Source organism: Astatotilapia calliptera, chromosome 1 (assembly GCF_964374335.1).
Source record: "Astatotilapia calliptera chromosome 1, fAstCal68.1, whole genome shotgun sequence".
Classification (NCBI taxonomy): domain Eukaryota; kingdom Metazoa; phylum Chordata; class Actinopteri; order Cichliformes; family Cichlidae; genus Astatotilapia; species Astatotilapia calliptera.
The window spans coordinates 33,822,104-33,849,009 of NC_137422.1; the positions used below are offsets into that span (position 1 = coordinate 33,822,104).

The window sequence follows — 26,906 nt, forward strand, 5'->3', positions numbered from 1 at the left end:
GAACAAGTTCAGGATGAGGGCAGGAGCGAGGGGAAGATGAAATGTTGTCTGAGCTATGAATCCAAAAGATTTCATGCTGTGTTGGAGGATTTGTACACAACACCTCCCATTTGACAAGTAAAGATAGAAAAACAGCTACTCCAGTGGAGCTGCATCAATGTTCACCAACATTTTATGAAAATTGTGAAACTAATAATATTATTTCACCTATTTTTAGGGGCATCAAGCATATTGAACTGGCACTGTTTTGATGGGCCACCTGGTGCAGGATCAGAGGGTTATCAGCATAGCAGAGCCTGGCATATACTTCAGACATCAACTACCTGCTGGATTAGGCCCCGCTAACCCTTCCCTGAACTGCTTCATCAGCAACCAAGTGCTGGCTCACTTCTGCAGCTTTGTAGGGGTTTGTGTACAGTTGTTCCTAAAACCCTTTATGAGCTATTCATACTTGTGTAATTCTCTGTCTGGCATGTTATCAAAGTGAAGGAGAGAAAAACACTTCAGACATTTCAGTCTGGGGGTCTGTCATTTTTCAATTAAATAAATTATCAAAACCCACAACCTGCATTTTCTTGTAAAGTATCCCTAAAGCAGCTTCCAAGCCGTTTTGCTGATGGCTAAACCGAAATGTCAGATATACAGAACTGTGTATAATTGAATCCATCACAGAAAGCACTGATCAATATCCTCTTTGTCATTCTGAAACTGAAATTAAATTTATTTGACAAAATGTCAGACACCATGCTAAGTAGGACACATCTGACATTAAATTGCAAGCTTGATTATTGAATTTCCAGGATGTCAGAGTCCAAGACAAGTTGATAGTTCAGAATTAATTTGCAACCATTACAACTGTAACTCAACCACTTCAAAGTTAAGTCAATATTAGCTTGGAAACAGTGAGTTCAAGTATTTTCTGTTGTTTAACAGCTTATATGACCTTCATTTTATATTTCTTTCATTTTAGAACAATCACACCAACAGTTGTTACCTTCTCGCCAGGTTCTTGCCCATTCCAGCTTTGTGCAGATCTGCAATGCCCTTTGACAGCTTTTTGGTGTTGCCCACAATGATGGAGAGGTTAGAATGTTAGAGGTTAGAACTAATTCAACAGAATCAGAAAACTTTATTAATCCTCTAGGAAATTATTGTCTATGTATTTACAGTTGTGTTTTATATACATAACGAGTTGGCAGGTCCACGGGAGCCAGACTTCTGGCTGGGTTGTAGGGCATCCCACAGTTATACATGTTATAATGTTTTGCTGATTTAAAAAACAATATTCTGAAATATCCTGAAATCCAGCTGTGTGTACTGTTTCAACATTGGATGTTTCAGGTTGGTGGAAAACACAAGTATTAATATTAATTAAAATCATCTTTCTTGGGATACAGTTTTTATGATTCAATCAATGGATTCACTTATCTACTCATTCCCTCCCTGTTAGCACAAACACTGCTAAACACTAAGCTATCCCCCCTCAACACATTATTTCCCAGCATCTTTATTTAGGTTTCTGTCTACACAGTGAAGTTAACATAAGATTTAACACAGAAACCCAGACAAGTGGACTAAACCATCTGCTGAGCCATTATAGGAAGAGGAAATAGGTTTCCTTATATTGAGACTGGCATTCTGTTTAGGCCATCTCTTTTATGGTCCACATATTTCTCATTTTCTTTCTCCTATTTTCTTTCTCACACACTTTTTGACAATTATGACTGCTTTACCACTAATCATGTTGGTTGGCCCCATCTAATATTGTAGGATATTTACTTTATACTTTAAAGCCATTTGGGACATTTGGATCTTTTACTTGCCTATTAATATCCTTCAAAATGTGAATCAGCAGTACTGCAGTGACTGAACATGACTGCTAAGGAGCCACTGACGGGGCCTCTTGCAAATCCATCCTTTTGGTTTAAAAAAAACTGCATGAGAGCTGTACAATATGGATGAAAGTAAGTCACACTAATCCCCCAAGAGCTGTGTGCACAGCCAGTAGTCATCATCAGCTAGTCCACAGATGTCAGCTGCGAACTAGCTCAAAGGCAAAGTCTTTATGTTATCACCCAAATAATCTCATGACACGTTTGACTACACATGCTGTAAATTTAGTTCATCTCCTCACACGGATCCTTTATCCCCCCATACTATCACATGACCTCTTTTAAAAACAAGAATATGAAACTAAGCTCTTTCTGTAGTTTATTGCACTTTTATCAGTTGTGTTTGCATCTGTTGACAGGATCGTTCCTGAAGACCACTTCAACATGAAAAAGGCCATTTATGAGGTGGAGCGTGATGTAAGTCTGTGTTGGTTTTGGTCTTTACTGCAGGTCTGATGTGACCTTTTTTTCTGTGCAGTAATTGAACCTTGATGATATGACATGAGCCATGACATTTCTACAAAGGACAACAAGGGTGGCTGTGGCAGGAAGTAGAGGAGGTCATCAACATTTGGACAGGCTTCTCTAGCGCACATATTGATGTACCTTACTTGAATCCTAAATTAACCCCAAACTATGTATAGGTGTGTGAGTATGCATGATATATAGATAGCAGCTACAGGAAAATAGTCACGAAGACTCACAAAATACAATATGAATTTCAACTAAATTCTAGGTGAGTAGCCAGACCTTCCATCCATTTTAATCCATTTACTTCATTTCAATTACAAAAGTGAAATTTAAAAATTTATTGCTTTTAGCCAAATATATTTAGCACAGCATTTCATTTAAATTATACACAAAGCTGCAGCCTTTCAGCACTCAGGTGGCATTGCTGCCTGGAAAAGACCTTAAAACCATTTTGCTCCAATCCCAGTGAAATCTCAGATCACACGCTGCAATTCAGCCCTCATTTTTTCTAGTCGTATAGCCATATCTTTGTGCAATTTTAGCAGAACTGAACTGACAACTTCATAAAATGCCAACTCAAAACACTAAGCTACCAGCGCCTCCAGGACAACTTTTGCCAGAATAACGTACACACTTCTGCAGACAAACTCACAAGTTGAAAATAGTACCAACTATGCTGTCAAAGCTGGCAATAATATATCTTTGTTGAAAATGTTTCATGATTTTTTTTTTAATAAAGCTGTCAGTGTACGCTGAGCATTGCCTCGATTAACTTGTAACTACTTTCTATTCTTGAATTCTGTCATTTTTAACGAGTAAGAATCCAAATATTTGGTTTCCCATCAGAAACCTTCCTAATAGCTACTAAAACACGGAATACCTTAAATGAATCAAGATACTAGGATCCCATAAGGCTGCAAACTGTTTAAGTGGTATTGATTTGAACTTGACACAAGTGCTCAGAGCAGAGCAGTTAACACAATTGCCTTTGACCAATAAGCTGTAACATTAGAGCAATATATTTGCAATACTGTCTCACGAAATTTCAGTTATGACCTCTTCTGGAGCTGTGCAATAATAAACAGTAAATCAGTTAGTGCCTGAGGGCTTACTCATTGACTTTCTCAACTTTTTGAAAACTCTGCTCAGGCTCCTCAGGGTTTGTACTTTTTGAGTTCCTTGAAATGTTTTATGTTTACTCTAAAAAATCTTAACCACACATGAGATAAGGACTTCACTTGGCAGGCCACAGTTCTCCCCGAGCCCCACATTGCATCTGAATGTTAAAGTCTCGTGTGGCAAGGGCTTCACTCCAGGAGCAGGGAATCCACTTTGAGGTAAGGCAAATCAGGCTGACACTGGCGCCATCACATGGTGATGTTAGGAATGACATCGTAAAAAGTCTGTTGAAGCAACATACACTATAGCCTTCATCAACAGGATGAGGATATTATGCTAAATATTTTTTAACAAAGCATTTGAGTCCAGGGCACAGCTTTCTGATAAGACATTTAAGGCCGTTCATACATACTATTAATAAGTAATAAATCATTTCCTAATGTTTTCAGAAGTGTAACTTTATTATCTTTATGAGAGTAAACGAATGGACTGTTTAATCACGTGTGTAATAAGACAAATCCTGAAAAAACAGAGACTAATATCACTTAAAATGGGGCACTTTATGCTCTATAATAGTACAGCTCAAAGACAAAATTATATTCAATGTAAAAAAATTCTTTGCAAACATTTATTGCTTTAGGTTTGGAAGATTTTTATTAATTTTATGTTGAAATTCACTTAATTCAGATGTAGTGTTTTGATAGAAACATGCCTTTTTGATTGTACTGAGTGATGATACTGCTATTAAATCCACTAATGAATGGGGTTGTGCTTCTAAGTTTCTAATAATCCCTTAGCAGTGAGAATTTTGTTGTTGTACTGAACATATTAAAAAGCTCACTACAAAAACAAGGAGGATTTTCCATTGTAATAATGTTGGCATCAATAGGTTACAACTGAACTATAATGTAACAGTAAATTGTTTAACAACTAATAGCAAATACACCACCTTATAAACTCATTATAGACTGTGATTTGTTCAAATCTAGTATTATGATTGCATTTTCCCCCTACAAAAGAAGAAGCATGTGAAGGCTAGACAAACAGAGTATTAAAATTGATAATAAGCGGTGTATTTTACCAATGGAAACTAATGAGAAGACAATAAAACACCACATGTTGCTGTCAAGAGCCATAAAAGTGTTTGATGTGCCTGACCGTGTGATGATAAAAGATTGAGTAGTGAATTAATTTTTAAAAAGAATGGAGGCGGAAGAGGACAGTATAAATCCTTTATAAAAAAAAGAAATGTATTCTCTGATCTCTCCTTTGATAAATTATTATTATTTATTTTTAGCTTTTTTTCTACCTTTCAGCTTGTCAGAAAGCTGGAACACTACTGGAGGGATTTGTCGTAATCAAATATCTGTGGGACATAAGGTTTTTAACTGTCAGCACACAGCATTGTCATGGAAGAAGTGTTTTCAGATGTTGCTTCTAGTCATAGTTTGGTCTTAGAATGAAGGCCACAAGTAATGAATATTTCTTGGAGTGTTTTTCTCGGTCATGGAGAGCTTAAAAAACAGAGGCATAGTTGTTGGATTCTTTTTTCTTTTCTTTTTTTTACTAAAATCTAAGAAAGACTTAATCACTTAAAGGACTGCAATCCATATGATTATGGACTGAAATACTTTATTTAATTGTTTTAATCCCAGAACACATTGTCACTTAGTGATGTGGAAAATTATTCAGATATTTATTCAGATTTCAGACAAATGCTGACTCGACCTCAGTAATGAAATGATCTGGGCAGGGCTACTGTGACCTTGCAGAACACATTTTTACTGGGAACTCAAGTATTAATACGCCAGTTATAGCAAAATTTCACACAGTTTCATGTGCCAGTTAAACTGTTCAAAAGAAAAGTTGTCTTGCATCAACGTGGCATATTTGTGTCCAAACAAACAAAACATCATTTTTTAACTGCTTATTAGCTAAAAATTGATTTGAAAGAGTCCTGCAAATCACATTTTCTTAATAAATGCCACTCTTTTTTAGAGGCATACAATTCTAAAAATGCAATATGCAACTTAATGGAAATCATAACTTTTGTTTAAAAAAATAATTTGGACAATATTTTGATTTACAACAAAACTGTAGTTAAATTAAATAGTTAATTATAACTACTACTGTGCCATTTACAGTTAATATCTGTGTGTATGTGTATTAAATATCTGTAAATTTATATGTTAATGGAGTTATACAACCAAATACATGTAACAAATTGTAAGAAAGGATTTATGATAGGGTGGGGCATGAACAAAAAGAAAAAGTGTGTATTATTTACTGAAGGAGCCGGGATTAAAAGAAAGTATAAATAAAAAATAAGTATTATATTTTCTATATATATTGTTGTATTATTTTAAAATGTTCAAAATAAAGTCATACACTATATTACAGTAATGTACAGTCTGGTAAAATTGTATTACGTATTTGTTTGTCTTATCAAATTTTTATACCTGAGGTCATTATTATCTTGTCAACTGTATTTGTCAGCAGCTCCCCTATGATACTATGCACTGGTTAAGCAAAGATTTAATCCCTGCATCATGGTCTATATATGAAATAATTTAATTTTAGTTTTTTTTTCCAAAGAAGTTAAATGGGTTTCTGCTCTTTATTTAAGAAGTTTGTAGTCTGACCGTACAAGAGTACTTCATGCATACACAGACTGGGTAAAGGTTGCACTTGGTTAAGAATTCACCCGGAAGAGATTGTGGAGACCATTATTCTGTATGGCAGTTTGGAGGATATAATGAAGTTTCACCGTGGGCTCTGTATTCATGCCTCATAGTCTAAGACACCTACTGACCGCCAATGTGCAAGACGTAGGAGGTTACCCTGAGGTTAGAACAGAACACAGTTCTATGGTTGTCTGCATCACAACATGTAGTCAGTAAATATTCCTCTAATAGCCAATGTTTCAAGACAGTAGAGGATGAAAGCACTTTTCTGTTCCTGGAATTTTGATGTGTCATCAATAATAGAGAAAAGATTGGTGCAGAAGTGAGAGGGCAATAAAAAGGGGTCAAGCTGCAGGAAGAAGTTCATGATGAGGGCAGGAGTGAGGGGAAGATTAGATGTTGTTTGAGCTCTGAATACAGATGGTTTCATTCTGTGGTGATTTTTGCACACTTCCACAATTTCGACAGCTAAATACAGAAACGCTGTCGCTCCACTGGAGTTACTGAATGCGTACTAGCAGAAGAAAAATGCTGTGAACCAGGGCTAAGTCAGTGGATATATTAATGGCTCATATTGTGAGCAATAATTTGCTTCACTAATTTTATTTACAGTAATACAATAAATACAGATTAGATGGCAGAGTGAAATGTCATTAGTTTAAACCTGTTAATCTTTTCAATCGACCAGAAACAAAACAAAAACACTTTTGCAAGTTCAATGCTTATGCTTAAGCTCAATGTTTTAAAGTGTTAATATCTTCATAGGAAAGACTATAAGTAATTAGTGCATTGCTCCTTCTCCATCACTCCAGGATCTACCACAATTTCTGTGCTGTGCTGATTATATTTGTTGGGAGTGCTGAGCTCAGGGTCTACATGCCAAACTCTAACTGCTGCAAAAAAAGAATGCACAATGTGATGTGAAACTGATTCACAAGGAAAAGCTGCTGAAAAGTCTACTGCCTATTAGAGAAAATTTCCTCAAGAAAATTAACATCGGAACAGCTGGGATCTAAAATAAAGCAAATACAGATGTTTTATTAGTTGCAGTCATATATTGAATACTTAATTCAGTTGTTTCATGATTGAATTAAGATTTAAAAGAAATCATGCCATCATGTTGACACTTCAAAATAGTTATTTCTCTGATAGAGGAAAATATCTGCAAAATATCTGGATACAGTACTTATGAATCAGAGGTAAGTTAATCTTTCTTGGAGGGAAACAATAATAGCATTTACAACAAGAGCCGAGCATTTCAGAGGTACTGTGTGCACTTTTGTACAAAACTGAAAATGGCTGTTTTATGGTAGAAAAAGATTGGTCACTAATAAGGATTTACTATAAATGCAAACCAGATGTATGTATCACCATATCAAGAACTGTAAAACATTGAAATGATTTCTCTTTAGAGTCAAATGTAAATAATATATTATAGATAATTCAGTATATTTTTTTCATAGGAATTACACAGTGTGGAATGATCATATCCCACTAGAAATAAAGAAATATGTACAGTTAGTTTCAACTCTCCAAAAATGCAAAAGTTTTCTGATTATCTGCTTCTGTCATCCAGCAGGCTGTGAAATGCCTACACCGAGTTCAAAGTTGTGACTAGTTTAAAGGCAACAAAAGTTTTATCACCACAGCTAAAAAGAGGCCACGGGTGGTTCATGTAACAACAGGGAACCACACAAATAAATAAAGAGGGAGATTTTTCTTTCTCTTCAGTTACTGGCAGAGTGTTGGGCTGTCCAAGAAGCCTGAAAACCATTTTTTTTTTTATCATTCACATTGTCATACATACATTTATACATACATATTACATAGGCTGCTTTTGGACCTCGTAGCTGTGTAGGGAGAAAAAGACATGGTTTGCCAGAAAACAGTCAAATATATGCAATTGGCAGCAGGGAAGGTGCACAGTATTTGTTTTTCAGGAAAAGGTGGTGATCTGCTACTGTTGGCAGTTTGGTGAGGTTACATATCTTTGGTCAGCAGTGGATGCGAAATAACTGACAACATGTGCGATTACATTAACTGCCATAAATCTGAGTTCTGCTGTGTAACCATATATGGTCCATGTTACACAGTCAGCTCGTGCTCTCCTCTTCATAAGTAATCCACAAGCGTCATTGTCGGTAAACAGTACCTGCAAACTGTTCCCACTGAAGCAAAGAAGAGGGATTCTTTGAATAAGACACAGATCAAATCCTTTAAGTGTTTTAGATTCTCCACTTTGATACTGATGCCTCTCACCACAGCTGACATCTGCAGTGAGTGGATTCTTGGCACACACCATTTTTCCCTCATAACAGCTGTCTTCAAATAAACCAACAAAAATGTCCCTTCTTCACTTTCCACAGTTGGCAAAAACAACAAGTGCCTATTTTAGGCAAGGTCCAGCCAGTCTATTCTTCCCAGCTGCCACAGGACCAGAGGGCCTCCAGGGGGTACTGACTCTGGACCACCATGGAGCGGAGTGACCCTGGTAGAGAGCGCTAGCTTTGTCGGCGATAGGTCGACTGTTTGTGGGCCACCCGGGAACATGAAGCACAGCATGTTGTCTTGTAGTAATCATACACGCAGAGGCGAGCCTGGACCACCACATTGCAGTTGAAGTATTTGTCTCTGCAGTTCTCATCTGAATACAAAATAAGAGTTGATAATATAATTCAATAAAGATATGGCAGTGGAGCCACAGAGTTTCAGGGAAACTGGGAGGACATTCCCTTTATTATGCTCACAATGTGTTGATGCTAAAAATCATCAATAAATATTCATTCAGGTCAATCGTATAAACCATTGACTGACCTATCAGAGGTATGCAGGGCTCTGGGTTGCAGTCCTCCTTCTCTTCTGGTTTCAACTGCACATCGCAGCCCTCTCTGGACAGCATGTCATCAGACAGACAGCGCACCTCTCTCACACGGAAACCTCCTTCACATGTTTTGGAGCACTTGAAGAGCAAGAGTCAGTGACAGTAATCATTCTCATATGCTTGCCCTAAAGTCAGTGAGGATATCACAGCGAATATTCTAAACATTACGATCAAAATTTGATCAACTATTTCAATTAAATTTCTAATAGGGAAAATGGGATAATCTGGTTTTGAGGTGTCAGATGTAAAAAGGTGATGCTAGGCACCAATCCGAGTTTAGTGGGCTGCTTGGGTACTGTCAGTTAAATCTGACCAGTCAGAATCCTGAAAAGAAAGGTTCAAGGGAAATTGTGCTATTGATGTCCTTTAATTAGTATTAATTAAACTTTACATTTATTTAATGTCAAAAACACCAGGACACATTTTAGAGGGTTTAAATAAAACTGTTACATATTAAACGGTAACAAAAATGGTACATAGCAAATAAAGATTTATAACCTACTTATTTATAAGTATTTATAAGTAGGTTATAAATCTTATTATAAAATAAGATACCTATAAATATAGGTTATAAATCTTATTTATAACCTATATTTATAACCTACTTATTACCTATTAATCAGGAGACTCATCAGCTAGCTTTCACAGATAGTTAGCTCTCGGAATGGGAAAGGGGCTAAAACCTGCAATCTTTTTAATGAACAGCAGGGAGCGACTCCTCTACTTTAAAAAGACAGATAGTATAAAAGCCAAGAAAAAATAATTTATAATATATAATATATATAAACTCAAAATCCTGACGAGTTTGCAATCTCACGGGCAAGTTTCAAGAAATTTTAATAAGGCTTGACATTCATTACTATTTAGAGTAAAATAAATGACATAAATAGGATTGGCTTTAGAGCAGGGCTATGTGTGATTGGCAAGTCGCTGCTATTGGCTATGAAGTCTCCACAGAGACAGATCTACCAGTTGTGATATGCGGTTAAAAAAGTACCTAAGGGTTCAAAACAAAGTGCCCACAAACCAATGAGTGACATCACTGTGCCTACACCACTTTTATGTACAACTCAAACAACCATCTACGATAGATTTAAAGTGATTTCTTATCAGTCGTTTTAAGCACTGTGAGGATTCTAAGCATCTAAACTGTGATAGAGGGTTTTATATCTTACTCACAGCACTCCAGTCAGTGTGGTACCACTTTGCTCCACAGGCCTTGAGGCTACAGCTCTGCTGCCTGAGAGGTTTGTCCAGGGATGAGCACTCATATGGTGGCATGACAGTGAATCCTTCATTTGACTTCATCAAACACACCACTGACCTCTGCTGGGTGCCGGTGCCACACTCTGCAGAGCACTATGTTCAGTTAAACACAAAATCAGGAAAGAAAAACCCATGTGACATATTAATGTAAAGTCCTACATATCTGACAACTTCCCCGTACGTACAATGTAACCTCCAGTTGTGTTCATACCTGGCTCCAGGGTCCTGTGAACCACTCAATTCGATTCTCACACGGACCGTTGTTGCAGACCTGAGAGTCTGCGGGCCGTTCGCTGCCACATCCTTCCAGAGGGAGACTGCTGATTTGGTTGGTCAGGCAGAGAACTCCCCGTGTCCGTACACCCATACCACATTCAGCTGAGCACTGTGGAGCAAAACGTATTAGAGTTTAGGTCAAATTTTTGCACAAAGTAGAAACATAGGGTGAAAAATACATTAAAGAGAACGCACACAAGTCAAATGTGTGCAAAGGTGGTATGAGTTTGTGAGGAGGAAATAGAGAACCTAACTGTGCCCACTTTGAAACTTCATATCTTAGCTGGCTTTGTAGTTCGTATGTTTCAAATCAAGAGGAATCTAGGCAATCCTGCAAAATTAAAGTCATTCACTTTCTTCTTTTAGTCCTATTGTATTGCCGTAAAGTTAAATGGTATCATCACTGTAAAACAAAAAACACGTGCTTCTGTTGGATTCTCATGTCATCCACCGAGGTCTTCCTTTCCCTGCAAGAACTTAATATTTGTTCATGGCTAATCTGTTCTGCTGCTTACAAAAGTCATGCAATGTAACCTGAAAGCAGGAACAGCCTAAAGCACAGCCTATGATCGCGTGGCAACCACTGTCTTTATTAATTTTATTTTCTCATAGTTTTCCTCATAGGCATGAAACTTTCTACCTGACCTTAGTTGTATGTTTCCCTGCCAAAATCATCAAAAGGTATCTATATCAGCTGGCCATCAAGAATAGCTACTTGAGTGATGAAGACAGACCTTCTGTATACAAAGACTAGCTCTGTTATTAGAAATGAATGAAAGTTACTGTGTCTCCTGCTGACACTTACCCTGTTGCCCCACTCAGTGTAGAACCAGCTCTTGGCACAAGCTCCCATATCACAGTTCTCCACATCATTGGGCCGCAGATTCATGTTGCACTCCTCATCAGGAACAAAGTCGCCCACATTGCTGACACAGTGTACCTCTCGTGACCTCTGACCCAGCCCACATGGCACAGAGCACTATGAAGATACATACTACATGGATAGTGTTGTACTATGGAGGTATGTATAGCTAAGGAGACTGTACCATTTTCTTTTCATGAGTGTGCTTATTTGCTCAATTTAGATATAAGATATAAGAGTAGAGAACAGGAGTACAGATTCAAGATAACTTTCATAACTTCAGGGTCAGTTCAGAAAAGTCTTGTAAGTTAAATTAAGTCTGACTGCTGCCACTCACAGAAGTCCACTCTGAGCGAATCTGCCACTCACTGCAGATCTTTAGCTGGCAGGTACTGGCAGTTTCAGGCCGCTCCAGGTGTCGACAGCGGCTCGTGTGGACATTGAGGGTGCGGTTGGCGTAAACCTGGCGACACAAGACCTGCCGATGCTGCATGCCCAGACCGCAGGTTTTGCTGCACTCTGACCATTCTCCAATATCCCAGCTATTAAATAAAATGAAAAGCATTAGTGTCCAAAATGCGACATTCATTTGTTGTATTTTCTGTGATTTGTTCCTTTAGGGACAGAAACTGTACAAAATTAAGAGGATGTAAAAAACTTGGTTCACCTGAAAATCATCAATTTCTATATTTTAAAACAACAGTTTATAAAAAATTGTATGAATATTTCCACATGGATGGTAAAATTTAAAATACATTCTTCCTCGTCATCTCTCAGTGTGATCTGAAATGCCTGGATAGAAAATTTGCTTAAAGGATTGAACCTTGGGGTGATATTTACAGCTTATATTAAGGCTTCATTGCGTACATGCATACTATTAAGTCAACTTGCATGTAGAATAAAAAACACTTTTTAAATTTAGACGTCTGCAATTTGCACTCTAGAAACAGAGGATAAATTTCTCACAATGCTGGGCAGGGCTGCAAGTTGCAGGCCTCTTCCTGTGGACTTGGTCGGCTGCTGCTGTCACACAAAGAGTCCGATACCTGGACCTGAGTCAGCCGGTTGACACAGTGAAAGATGGAATATCTGAAACCTAAAAAGTAGAAATTTAGGCACTAACTCCTGAAACAAATTTTGATTGTTGTATATACCGCATGGGAAAATCTTTTGTGCAATTAAAAGTTCAGTAAAGTCATATTTTACTCAATGTCATAAAGACCAAATGATTAATGTTTTAGCAATGCAACTTTTGAGTTTTGACTTTAGGTATAGTTTAACATGCACATGGAGACACATAATTTTTACATAATTGATAACTGGATGTAACATAATTTTAATGCCATATAAATGCAGACTTGCATCACAAACAGATATATATACACATAAAAAAAAAACAACTGTAAAACCTCAAGCAAACTTTTTTCACCGTTTTGTTATTTTATTACTCTCTCTGTAACTAAAAAGAAAAAAAAAAGCTCAACATAAACTTCTTTAACTGACCTTTACCACAGGAAGCACTGCACTCTGTAGCACCAGTCAGTTTCCAGTTGTATTCTCTCTCACGTCTGGGTGGCTGTACGGAGGGTACCTGGTTTTCAGTGGGAGGAGGCGAATATCTTCCACTGCCAGCTGGATTAAAGTTTTCCTGATGATTCTGCTGGTCGTATCCATCCTGTCCATTCACAGCATTCCCTAAGATGTGAAGTGTCATCAATTTGATATACTCTATGGATAGATATAGCTAGCTATATATAGGCCTGCAACGAACACGCACTTATTAATTTATCTAAAAGTTATTTTCTCCACTGGTTGTTTGCTTGGTCGTTTGTACACAGTAGGAGGGGCCAAAAGTGGGTCTTATTTACCTTCCGGCCTGCGGCTTGGTTGCTGAGGGCTCACGAGCTTCTCAGATGGGAGAATGTACTCATAGTGAACACCAGGATTTGGCTGCTGGAAGATCATCTGAGTGAAAGTAGATGAGACTTAGACAACAATTTCAAAACAGAACTGTAAGCCTTTCAACATTTGCACTTTCAAAATTTTACACCGTTTCTCAGGTCAGCAAAAACAAAACAAACAAACAAAAAAAAAAAAACAAGGAGACCCACCACCGTAACTTTCTTGGGGTTCAAGCTGATTTTTTTACTCACATAAACGTCCAGAATCTCATTTGTGGGGCCTTCAGCGAGAAAGGATTCCCCAGCTGTGCTACTGATTTCATTGGGTCGGCGGTAGGTGAACATGGTCCCTGCACCCTCATACTTTCCTGGCCGGTCAATTGCCCAGTTTCCATTAATGATTGATCGCCCTGATCGGCTTCGCAAAGCTGGTAGACACAGAGAGACTGACAATCAAGACTGACAAACACATGAGAAAAACATGTAACCAAAAAGCTCTTCTATATAATTATTGTTTAATGTAAAACTATTTGGCATAATGGGATCTGTATTCTTTTTAAAAGTAGCTCAAACCCAAAAGGGTAATTACAGTAGCTAACTGAATAAAAGCTCTCACATGCACTTTCAGAGCAATGTCTTTTTCAAATGTGACAATCTGTTTGTGCTGGCAAATCTTTCATGCAAATCCTGTAACAAAATCTCCCAAGAGGTTTTTCCACTGATTTCATGGATTAAATACAAAAGGGCCATTAGAAAGACATTAGAAGTGTAACATTAGACAGGCTTGTAAAAGAGTGTTTGGACAACTAAAAGCACTATTAGAGATGCAGAGCGTAGAACAAAGGCCTATTGAAGGGAAAATCAGGGACGTGATGAGGATATAGTTGATGGCTCCTGCCTGATTCTAGTCTCGTTTGCATTTTAAAACATATGTTGCTCCCTGGAACTGTGTAATCTTTTTATAAATTCAATGCATAACACCTTCAGATCATTCCTCTTTATTTTACCTTTATAAATGTGCCACAGATTTTTAAACTGAAAACATATCCACTTAGAGAACACACGTTTTTTTTCTTGCTATGTGTGAATGAAGAATGAAGAGTTTGTAAATGCTGTATAAGGTGCAGCAAAGTTTTTCATATAAATACTAGTATTTTTTGTCTGTACATAACTCTGTGTACTTGTGTATATAAATGGTCAGTTCAAATTAAAGAAAGCTGAGCATACTTGGCATCTAAGCAGCTGGGGTTTGAAAGACAGCCACTGAATTCGTCGTCTTAATGTTTCCAGTTTTTTATTGGGTGGTGAAATTCCGCACTTTAATTAAAAAAGATTGTGAGTCCTGAAGGGTAAGATCCTCTGATGAAAGCATGTTTATGCACTTTCCTCAGGGAAAGCAGTTGCGGGTGGGTGGATGGGGGGTGGTGGGGTGGACTAGGACTGCTCTCCTCTTCCTCTAAACCCAATGCTGAGTCAGGGCAAGGTTCTCATTAAACAATGTCTGACATTCCAACAGCCATTTCTGAATAAATAAGCCTCTACTGTCCCACTGTTGCACCTCAGTAAAAAGTGTGGGTCACTCAAAGGCTCCACTAAACAACATTAAGACACAGTGGGTGGCGATATAGGCATAAGGCCAAAGAAATCCTAAAAAGCAAAATGCTGTTTAATAAAACAAATGTAACAAAACAGCTCCTACCTGCTCAGGCTTATTTAGTGCTAATGTAACAAACATTTCTCACATTCATCATTTAATGATTTCTTTTCATGACTTTCTATTCACTGGTGTCATACATGTAACACTACGCATGGCAGATGGCGGTTTTCTGACGTATGTTCTGAGCTGCTGAAAGCAGAACTCTGCAGCAAACTGTGACTAATGAAACTGTAAACCAGGATGGAAACTAAAATGCTCTATTTGCTGCGAGACAGCTAAATTAGCAGTTACCAACGACAAGCACTCTTAGAGGCCTCTTATTTAAAGTATATGGCCAACATTCAAGCATTTCTATACTGTTCACACAGTTTTAGCAACTAATACCTAAAACCTCTTTTCTCAAGCAAACTAGCAGATGTCAAAATATTATTATAGTATGACTGATGTGCTGCTAAGAAACGATCTCTGTTATTTTTTTCCCAAACATAATTCATTTAGCTGTCACATATGCAATGAAATATAATGTGATGTGAACGGAAACATTTTTATATTTGGCATCTGCGTTTAAATAAAGAATATGCCCAGCACAGCATGGCAGAGAGTAAAGACTGAGTAGGAGTAAGCACTATGGAGGAAGGTGGGGCTTTTAGATTACAGGTCATTCAGGGCCACTGTAGTCAAAAGAACATTTAAATTACTGTAGAAAGAAATAACACTCTCTTTGGCTCTATTAGGAGAGCACACGTCTCCACAATTCCACAAAGCCACAGGAGGAGATACCAGCTGTAAGACTGTACAGAACATCAGGCTTCAGTGACAACAGGTATGGCCCCGAAAGAACATGAAAGGAAGATGGAGTCGAGGGGAGTTACAACGCGACTTCAGGCACAACTGTGGTCAGGCTAATGCAGCTTAAAACACAGAGTGTATTAGTTGATATAGAGCATAGCTGAGATCCACTGAAGATTATGACTGATCTTGACTGCCTGAACGAATGCTGAACTAATAAAGAGTAACAAAAAAGTGGGGAAAAGGGTGTAATTTTAATTTAGGTGCTTTAAATTACTTGTTAGTGCTCATAATCAAAACAGTGAAATGCTAAAGCAGTTCTGTTGGCTAAAATGCTAAACTTAACTTATACATTCACCCAGCTGCAATACAGCAGCTAGAATAAAATTAAGGAAACCAGCCATGAGCAAGAAGACAAAACTGCACTAACTGGCTATTCTTCGTCAGTACAGCCACAGCACAGTATCCTGTGAGTATGTTTACCACCCACCTAGGTAGTTTCTGCTCTTCACCATCTCAGTAACATTGATCTTGGTGGCTCCTTCTGGGATCTCCACTATCTTGTGATAGCCGATCTTGGATAAACTATGTTTGAACACTCCTGAAACCAGCCTACAGGTTGAGTTGTCACCTCCACACACGCCACACTTGTCCACCACCCTTCCTGATCCGAGATACTCATCGCATCCTAGACTCTGCGGGACAGAGAGAGAAGTAATGAGGTAATGAGATATAGTGATAATCTTTACTTAGTGAAAGAGCAGTAAAGTGTGCTAATCATAAAACATTTTTAGTGAAAAAAATAGGAATAACAGAGATTATGCAGAATAAACACAGATCATATAGATCAAAAAATCTGCTAAATAAACACAATGAAGTCATTTACTTAACTATAACATAAGAAAGGCTAATTAGCATGATCATCGTTACTTTCCAGAAGGCATCGTTTTGGAATGACAGCCTCTGAATTGATGGCAAATTTCCTCTCGACAGTATGAGGTTTCTTCATCACACTGGTGGCAATAAATTACAGGATACTTGGTCACAGTAAAAATAGAACAGTTAACATCAGCAATCCATAAATTGAGTCAAAGCAGCAGTAAAAGTCTGTCGCTGTTAAACAGGTGGCCCAGAAGTCAAAACTGGTTGCAGTGCGCTACCGTACAGTCAGACATGCTAAGCTTTAGCATGTCTGACAAGCTTAAGTCCAGTACAACCACATTTACCAACATAACGGTAGGGAAAGAAATTGTGACACGAAAGAGCCACCTTCAAAACTCTAAATCAGATTACAACTTTCACCAGGCGTTAATGTAAATTCACAGATGCAGCTGATGCATTCCACTTGGTGTAACCCCAGCATACTCCACTCAGCATAAAAAACTGTTAAATATAACCCTCAACGAAGAAGACCAATACTGGTCGATTTCACCATTTCACATATGTTCCTGTAGTGAAATGATCTAAACAAAAATAAAGGAAGTATATAAGAAAAAAATAGGATCATCCCCATGGATTTTGCAGAAATAGATCACCATAAATCAGTTGCAGAACAGTGAAAATACAGAAACACAGTGGAAAATGGAGAAACAGGTGGAGAAGGGTATAAGAAAGTGATGAAAAGAGAGAGAACGGAGAGGTGGAAGAAGAAATAGTGGCCATGGGTGGACTAAGGGGGTGAACTCAAAATGAAATTCTTGCTCTCTCCCACCCATAGCAGGCCAGTCAGCTCTTGGCCAAAGCATCAGCTGGGCCAAAGCAAACATGAAATGCCTTCTTCAACACAGGAAATAAGTGATGGGAGAAAAGAACAGCAAACTAAGAGTGCTGAAATTTTTTTAAATAAAACTCCCAAAAGCTTTGGTGGTCAGCATGGAATTATGTTGGAAACTCTGTATGAAAATCACTAAACATAACAGAATAACATTCAGAGAAGCACCGTTGCACTTTATGATCTCACTTTACAGATCGACGAATACAGAGCAATTCAAAAGCTACAATCTGGCTGTAACGAAATGCATAATATATGGTAAAACGCATCTGAGGACATTTAAACTGGCTACAGCACAGCATATCTACCATGGAAAACAAATTAAAATGGAGTCAAGTAGGGCTGTCTGTTTAAATGACTACCAATGAATGAATATCTCCTCTGCATCTCCATTTTCATCGTAAATCCCTTCAAACTAAAACAACACCATTATAGAAGCGAGGCAGCATTTGCCTGAAAAAGGGAAAAAAGTTCCTCTCATAAAACAGATGCTGACATGGTGAGAGGTTATCTGTGGACGTTTGGATGGGAAAATGTTTAAACCAAAACACGTTAATGTAGGAGTGGAGAATTTATTGACTTCAAATCTGAATAGTTAGTGTAATATATTGTGACTGTGGATGTAAAAACAACCAGGATTTTCATTCTTCTGATATGAGGAAGGGCCAAGAGATTCTACACTCTGTACACATATTAGAAAGGTAAGGAATTTCTCAATATCGATATCTCGATTAAAATCAAGGTTTTTTTGGTCTTGTAAGTTGTACAAAGCACTAACATTGCTCTGCATACTTTTCTGACAAACATGAGTCCATCAAAATGATGTGAAGACGGTGACATTTTAATACATCTTTAACATCTATATATCACTAGCTGCTACAAGTTAAACTCAAACAGAAATCTCAGTGTGGCTGTTAAAAAAAAAGAGACAACTTTTAAACCTCACCCTAGTTTCTGAGAACACGTCAATGTTTTTTTCGCCTTCTCTCTGTGGGTGGTTTGTGCCATCTGTTGAGGAAAACCACCCTGTTTTTAGTGGAACTGTAACAGGATTTTGAAAATGTCGCTAAAGCCCACCTTCATCTGGAAATGGTTACATGTGTCAGGACAGTGGAGTCGACCTTAAGTTAACTCATGAACACTGAAAACAGCATCATCTTAAAGCAGATCCTGATGATATTTTCCCACGCAATGCAGCTGGGTTAAAGTCATCACATTGCAGAGTTTTCTGTAACAAACTGAATTCTACACAGTTTTGCCAAAGGCACTTGTCACTGGAGATATCATCTACTCCCAGAAAACACAACAAGACATTTAGAATTAGACACAGATCCTGAGAAGTGAGCCTGAGAAGTTAGTCTCTTTCTTATTGAACAGCAAGTCTATCCTTAGTGGCCTATATTTCAATGTACTTCTCGCTGCAGCTTTAATATTTGAATACTGAAAAACAGTAGAGCAGAGACCTCAGGACCCACTGCTTAGTATTGTGGTCATGACTGAAAATCCTAAAATGATTTAATATAAATAAATAATAAAACACTAATGACGTCATGTAAATGCAGAGACATTAACCTCTTGAACCCAATAATCTATTGTACTCCTTTGCTTTAATGCTTTATTGCATAGCCAATACATGTCTTCTTCTTACGGCCACTCATATATGACACTGTTTGTTCATTAAAAGTAGTATTATTGTTCATATTCCAGCTTTATAACTTTGCTGTCATCAGATGATTATTTATGTTTTTAATAGGTCAAGACAATATATATAATTCTATTTTAGATTTGTTATTAAGTCGATTTTGTAGTAGAAGTATGTAAAATAGAAACGTTACAGTGTGTAAAATCTCACCACTAGATGTCAGTAGACTGCAGATTGCAGTCACCTAAATTCTGTTTTCCCCTCTCAATTAAAGTGCATAATCCTAGCTATGGTGGCGTCTGTAGAGCTCTGTTTATCTGTATTGAGGGAAGGCTTTCGATCTGCTGTCAGCTGTCAATGTGTGTTCACGTCTATTTACTTTGGACAGACGGTTCAAATTCTTTAAGGAGTCCAATGCTCTTCAATTACACCTTTACCTTTACCTAGAACGTTTCTACCTATCTAGTCACATACATAAAGAGCCATTAGGCAGAACAATTCAATTAAATTCAGTTTTAATTATATAGTGCCAAATTACAACAACAACTGCCCTGAGGCACTGTATACTGTAAGGTTAACACTCTATTAACAGGGAAAGCTCAGTAGGTAGGGTAGAAGCCCCATGATCAGAAGGTCGGTGGTCCGAATCCACTGAATGGCTACCCTGAGATACCCCTGAGCAAGGTACCGTCCCTACACATTGCTGCCCACTGCTTCACTGAGTGAATGGGTTAAATGCAGAGAGGAAGTATACCTTCTTTCTTTCTATAATAATACAACAGTGATGCCCATCTCAGGCGCTGATGGTGGGCAACGTGGAACAAACCAGCACCCCTACCATTGTATTTTTAATGGATTCATTCCAAGTTAATGAGAATGGATCAATTAATGCATCATTTTGTTGGAAGCCATAATTAACAATGTACATTTATGAGTACAATATACTTTTTTATTAAACAAACCCAAAAATGGCTTCCTGTGACTTAAAGTATTTCTTAAACAATTTTTATATTAATTATCTTATAATTATTGACCTAAAAAATTATCAATTTTAAACATCAACCACGTGATAACAGTGACTGTAGACCACCATAATCAGCTGCTTTTTCTAATATTCCAGTTTATCTAAACTCCCGTCAGTATACAGTACTGTATAGAGAGTATACGAGGCCAACAAGGGAGTGTGTCCTGATCTATAGTTTAGAGCAGGACATTACTAGATATATATTATTTTTGGATCTTTTTTGTACACTGTTTTAATTAACCTAACAACCAGATGACTAAAAAACTGGTGACAGACTAGACTTAAAAAGGTATACATCTATGTCTGTAACTGACTAATCCATATATATTTGCAGAATTTGAGAATCAAAATGAACATTTTGTAAAAAAACAAAAAAACAACAAAAAAACAAAACAAAAAAACCCACAGAAGCCATTAGTGTAGATTAAAAATTCTCATTTTTGAACTACAGCAATAAAATTATTTTATGAAGTTAAATGTCAATTTAAAATAATTACAGATAGAACAAATGTCCTGCTATATCCGCCAGTAAGCTGCTAAACATTCTAGTCTACAATTTGGCACCACGGTGATAATTTGCAGTGGATTTATCACCACACAGTGCTGTATCTTTGTTTCAACAACAACTTCCTAGAAATTAGGATGATAACAAGAAAAGAAAACCAGTAAATGGATTTGAATTATCTACAGTTTTGGCACAGAAAACCAAAATACAAAGTGAGCAAATCTGTACACTGTACTGCAGAGACACGTTGTGCACTGTTAATGTAAAATAATGATTATTGAAGTTATAAAGTGTTTAAAAGAGTCAATATGCAAATCTGATGTCACATGTGCTCATATACACTACTCTTTATTGTTATTGTAACTAAAACCTTTATCAAAACATTGCAACTAAATTCTTATAAGTCTCTTAATGAGTTTAACATTATATTAACACTAGGAAGGCCCAGAGCCCAGCCATTTGGCTTTTCTACCTTTAAAACCCGGAGAGCAGCCAAATGGCTGGTAGGCTTTTAGCTAAGCTTTAGCTTCAGGCAAGTGGAAGCTAAATTGGCTAGTCATTCATATGTAAATTGGGTTGTTACCTGGGAATTCTGGAGGGAGGGGAGTGGGGGTGTGTGGATGAGGGGGTGGGGGAGCTGCTAAAAGCGGTGAGCTTCCTTTTGTTTCATCTTGATGCATTCTCAATCATCCAGGGAAACAAATCTCCAAAAGTCACCAACTTGGAGTGTTTCAGTTTGCCATCTTAGGGAGAAATCAACACACATGGGTGTAGGTCCTTTGTTGCTGAGATTTATTGATAAAAACAGTACAAAAAATCAACCATTTGTACACATTTTTACAAATAATTATAAAAAGTGAGTGAGTACATTTCAACATTTTCAGCAATCACTCACAATCCTGGCACTGCCATGGTATCTGTAGTCTGCATTTACCACATGTGTATCTGTTGCAGTGAACACATCGCACAGTGGCATGATTGTTCTTGCAATTGTGTTTGACCTGACACATGGCTCTTTTTCCAGGGCTCGGTGTGGAGGGTTGTGTCAAAGGCAACTGTTCTTTTCTTGCCTTCTTCGCAGCTACATGAGAGTGAGCTAACTCCCTTGCAAGCTCCACCAGGAAGTCCACCCGTCTTTCCTTCGTCCCGGAGCATGCTTGATACAGCACATGTGCATTCAGTGCTGCCATGTCAATCATGTTATAAAACACGGCAACTGGCCAGCGCCGTGTTCCTCTGCGGACAGTGTACTCCCGAACCATCTGGTCCATCACATCCACGCCACACTTTGTTTTGTTGTAAAGGGTGACAGTGTTTGGCTTCCTTTTGGTAGTGTTATCAGTCTGAACCACGCCGTGCATGCTGCTAAGAATATAGACTGTCTTCTTCCGTTTGGCCGCATACGCCGTCAGCGTGGCAGCAGATGTTGAAAACACCTAAGAAATAAGATAAATTGTTATTTCCATAGCACTTTTACACACAATGAAACACATAAACATAGAACCAGAAAAGACCTGCAACATACCTGAGTGGTGAATTCATTGCGATCTGTCTGTCTAGTGGATTGAGGAATTTCCCTGCGAATCTTGTTGACTGTGCCGAGGATGGTGGTTTTCCGTCTAAGAAGTTTTTGCGCAAGTGAAAGCGATGTGAAAAAGGAGGAGATACTGGACCTTCCCATTGCTCACAATTTGAATTTGTTCACACTGCAGATGAGGAGACTGCTTCTCCACCTAAAAAGAGAGCTTGTTTGGGGACTGAGACAGCGAAAGATGGCACAGTGTGGCGTGAAGAACAGGTGGGGACCTGTCTCCCTTTCATTGTGTGTAAAAGTGCTATGGAAATAACAATTTATCTTATTTCTTAGGTGTTTTCAACCTCTGCTGCCACGCTGACGGCGTATGCGGCCAAACGGAAGAAGACAGTCTATATTCTTAGCAGCATGCACGGCGTGGTTCAGACTGATAACACTACCAAAAGGAAGCCAAACACTGTCACCCTTTACAACAAAACAAAGTGTGGCGTGGATGTGATGGACCAGATGGTTCGGGAGTACACTGTCCGCAGAGGAACACGGCGCTGGCCAGTTGCCGTGTTTTATAACATGATTGACATGGCAGCACTGAATGCACATGTGCTGTATCAAGCATGCTCCGGGACGAAGGAAAGACGGGTGGACTTCCTGGTGGAGCTTGCAAGGGAGTTAGCTCACTCTCATGTAGCTGCGAAGAAGGCAAGAAAAGAACAGTTGCCTTTGACACAACCCTCCACACCGAGCCCTGGAAAAAGAGCCATGTGTCAGGTCAAACACAATTGCAAGAACAATCATGCCACTGTGCGATGTGTTCACTGCAACAGATACACATGTGGTAAATGCAGACTACAGATACCATGGCAGTGCCAGGATTGTGAGTGATTGCTGAAAATGTTGAAATGTACTCACTCACTTTTTATAATTATTTGTAAAAATGTGTACAAATGGTTGATTTTTTGTACTGTTTTTATCAATAAATCTCAGCAACAAAGGACCTACACCCATGTGTGTTGATTTCTCCCTAAGATGGCAAACTGAAACACTCCAAGTTGGTGACTTTTGGAGATTTGTTTCCCTGGATGATTGAGAATGCATCAAGATGAAACAAAAGGAAGCTCACCGCTTTTAGCAGCTCCCCCACCCCCTCATCCACACACCCCCACTCCCCTCCCTCCAGAATTCCCAGGTAACAACCCAATTTACATATGAATGACTAGCCAATTTAGCTTCCACTTGCCTGAAGCTAAAGCTTAGCTAAAAGCCTACCAGCCATTTGGCTGCTCTCCGGGTTTTAAAGGTAGAAAGGTAGAAGCCTGGGCCTTCCTAGTGTTAAAAGGATATAAAGGGACAATACAGTAAATGATTAACACAGTGCCCATGATCAGTTTGTTGCAATTTTGCTCTTACAGAGGCCACGCAGCTGTAAGGGCAATACATGTTTAGAGGGAGCGAATGAATAAAATATCAGATTTGCGAAGAGTGCAAAGAAATGATATTTTCTTCCTAATAGCAGCTGGCATAATTTTACAATTACCTTGCAATAATATCCATGCTGGAGGCCTGGTTTGTGGCTACACATTATGAATAAAAAGTTAATGCTCTGAATGATATCATCCTGAAATTAACAACAGTGCTAGATGTAGCTCATCTGTACTGTAGTAAATCAAGTTAGAAATGTCATGGGGGTGGGGGTGGGGGTGGGCACGTTTTACAGCATCCAGAGGATGGTCGGTGTACTCCAACCCACCTCTGGCGCTGGTGCCCTACCCTCAATTTTGTTTGTGTCCGTTTGTGTCCGCGTGCGCCTGTTCGTCTGTGTCTATATGTCAGGTTGGGTCTTAGACTCAACCTCTCTGGGTACATCTCAGGCCCTCTAAAGTACGAAGGCCTATCTCCCCTCACCACACTCCCTGCCGGTGGCTGATGCCCTCAGACGTTGGTGTGTTGGTGGTCTTTGTCGTCTGGGGCTGTACCGGCTCACTCCTGGTGGCCGATTGGCGGGGCCGGGCGCCTGTGGCCCGGCTGGGCTCCTTCCGGGGGGTGGGGTGCCCTCAGGCCTCTGGCCTCTGGGCCTGAAGCTCGGTCCTCTCTGGCACAGCTGGCTGCCGGCAGAGCCCGCGGGCACGCCACTGCAACCCCCTCTGGTCTCTGCTCCGTAGCTGCGGGATGACCTCTCCTTTGGGGCTCTACTCAGCTCTTCCCAGGAGGGTGGCACGGTTTCCCCCCCACCCCACCACTTTGGTGGTCCTCCTCGGGTCCTTGTACTCTGGGGCCTCTGGATATCTGGGGCCTGGATCTCCTCCATACCTGCTTCATACCCTGGTGGACGGGGCTATGGCTCCCCACACTCCCTAGCAGATCGTTACATGGAGAAACCTTTGGAATACAAGCATGCTGATCCACACAGATGTGCACACAGGTGTACACACGGGTGTTCACTGATGCGGACTACACCTTTCTTGGCTGCTGCCTCAAAGCACACTGTGCGCTGTCTATCGTGCGTGCTGCACAATATCATTTATTATTTAGTATCTACTGTTATCTACTGCTAGCTAGTTTATTGTGATGGTGCTGTTTTTTTTATTATGTTGCTCTTTGTTTGCTTTCTCTTCTGTTTTTTTTCTCCACACAGGTGATCCAGGTGTTTTGTTTGTTTGTGGGGTTTTTTTGGTTTCTTTCTTCCCCCCTTCTCACCGTCTCTTCTCCCCTTTGGTTTTCTTTCTCTCCCTCTCTTTCTTTCATTCTTTCTCCCTGTCCTATCCCCCAGTCATGTCTGTCCCGTTTGTAGCAACCGAAATTAAAATAAATTCATAATTATAATAAAGGTCAATCAAATGGACCAATATGGCAAGGCCATGATGATCCACTTGGTAAAATAAATCCGCTTGGCATCTTTCTTGGCCTTAAGACATCAATTCTGATGGCTAAAGATCCAAACGGGACACAAAAAAAAAGAAAAAAGAAAAAAGAAAAAGAAAAGAAATGTCATGGAAAACAGGCACTCCTTGGCAGAGGAACCTCTCAAAGCAGAAAAACACTGTAACTGCTGCAGAAACTAAATCTTTTGTGAGGTTTCGCCAGGCAGGGTTATTTGTGTTTTTGCACTTTGAAAGTTTGCCACATATTAACAGGGATAACAGCTCTTTGTGACACATGTCTGGAGCCTGACAACACATTTAAAGCAATTTAATCCTTGGTTGAAATGATGCTTACTTCTCAACATCATGATTTACTCACATGAAATAAATTCTTGACATTAACAGGCTTATAGAAGGCAGTGGCCTACATCTTATTTCTTACAAACTACCCGAACTACAAAGCTCCAAGCTTGGGAAAACAAAGGCACCAGTTTCTGCACATTGTCAGATGGTGTTTAGGGTGCTGAGACAGAATCATCTGCAGCTGACAGACACATCCAGTCCTGGGGTGACAGACTGACTTACAGCAGCACATGCTTGCGGCTAGACCACCGAGCTACACTGCAACGTAGCATCCAGATGTGGGCAGCTGCACTATACCAACTAGGATCTAGGAGACTACATGAGGTCCATTGATGTGTTTTCAGTTTTAGGCTCAACATAACACAGTGATTTACATGTTATGCATTGCCAATATAAATTTGCATATTTCAGCTTCAAAGACTTGTTTATTTGTTATGTCCAGATATAAGTAAATTCTGTCCAACTGTCTTACACAGATAGCATGGACACAGCTACTGCAAGTATGATATTTATGTCATTCCTATAGCTTTCTTCTTTCTGTTTAATGATATGAATGCAGTAAAGCATTTTGACTTCAACAGTACATAAAAGGGTCGGCAGAAAGCACAGACAGCTGGCAGCAAGTTATAAGAAAAGAAAGCGAAAAAACCTTAAAGTGAGTAAAACTGCAGTTCCTTGAAATAGCAGTTGAGACTGGTTTCAAAAGCTAGCATTAAAATAATGATATGACAAATAATTTGTCACACTGTGTAGTCAGGCGGTACAAGACCCCTGTGCTCTGTTTTAGTGAGTAAAATTCTAGTGTTTTATTTGTTTTATTTGTACGATACACACGCCTGTAGGACGCACCCACAGTCGATATATGTACTGTGTTATTGTTTTAAGCTATAGTGTTAGCTGATAACGGAGAACTCCACTTGAAAATATGCTTCCTCCAGGCTTGAAAAAAAACCCATAAAACAAATAAAAAGAAATCAGAGCATCAAACAATGACGGTCATAAGCCAGAGGGTGACATAGTGGCTGTATCACATTGTTCTGCGGTTGGTTTTTTTTTTATGGCAATTTGAGTTTAAAATGACAACTCTCAGGTCTGACTTTCTTACCCTGAATAACTCACATCTTGCTGGGCCAAACTCTGCAGAGAAAAAAAAAATGTAATGGAGGCGGTTATGAATAAAAGGATGTTTTCTCAGTCTGGAGAGGCTGCGGTGGTTAAGCCCCCCCAAGTCTTAATCCACATGAATCCACACTGGATCCCCACCATAACCTTTTAACCTGTGTTTTGGCAGTTTTTCCCTCAGCTTTCCTATCAACCCCAAAAGAAAAGCAAAATAACAATACTGTGAGCCATGAACTGCTGTCTCCTTTTCTCTATTTTCATTATACCAAATATACCAAAGCAATATTAC

General features: G+C 39.0%; 2 protein-coding genes across 2 annotated transcripts in view; one reads left to right on the forward strand and one right to left on the reverse strand.

The window, feature by feature from the left end:
- Positions 1-6,753: 6,753 nt before the first annotated feature.
- Positions 6,754-26,906, reverse strand: part of thsd4 (thrombospondin type 1 domain containing 4) — a 52,168-nt gene continuing 32,015 nt past the window's right edge. The window contains exons 8-18 of the mRNA XM_026174211.2: positions 16,289-16,493; positions 13,605-13,780; positions 13,320-13,416; positions 12,955-13,146; positions 12,418-12,547; positions 11,789-11,993; positions 11,395-11,568; positions 10,525-10,698; positions 10,227-10,406; positions 8,981-9,125; positions 6,754-8,810 (exon numbers count right to left, since the gene is read on the reverse strand). Coding sequence (XP_026029996.1) covers positions 8,668-8,810; positions 8,981-9,125; positions 10,227-10,406; positions 10,525-10,698; positions 11,395-11,568; positions 11,789-11,993; positions 12,418-12,547; positions 12,955-13,146; positions 13,320-13,416; positions 13,605-13,780; positions 16,289-16,493 — 1,821 coding nt within the window. The 3' untranslated portion in view covers positions 6,754-8,667. The remainder of the gene's footprint in view (positions 8,811-8,980; positions 9,126-10,226; positions 10,407-10,524; positions 10,699-11,394; positions 11,569-11,788; positions 11,994-12,417; positions 12,548-12,954; positions 13,147-13,319; positions 13,417-13,604; positions 13,781-16,288; positions 16,494-26,906) is intronic.
- On the forward strand, positions 22,387-23,274 carry LOC145428202 (uncharacterized). Its single transcript, XM_080300005.1, has 2 exons — positions 22,387-22,538; positions 22,608-23,274. The coding sequence occupies exon 2, from the start codon at positions 22,683-22,685 to the stop codon at positions 23,154-23,156; it is 474 nt and encodes a 157-aa protein (XP_080156131.1). The 5' UTR covers positions 22,387-22,538; positions 22,608-22,682; the 3' UTR covers positions 23,157-23,274.

Coding starts and splice junctions, on each gene's coding strand:
- LOC145428202 (XM_080300005.1), top strand. CDS start 22,683: ATGCACGGCGTGGTTCAGACTGATAACACTACCAAAAGGAAGCCAAAC.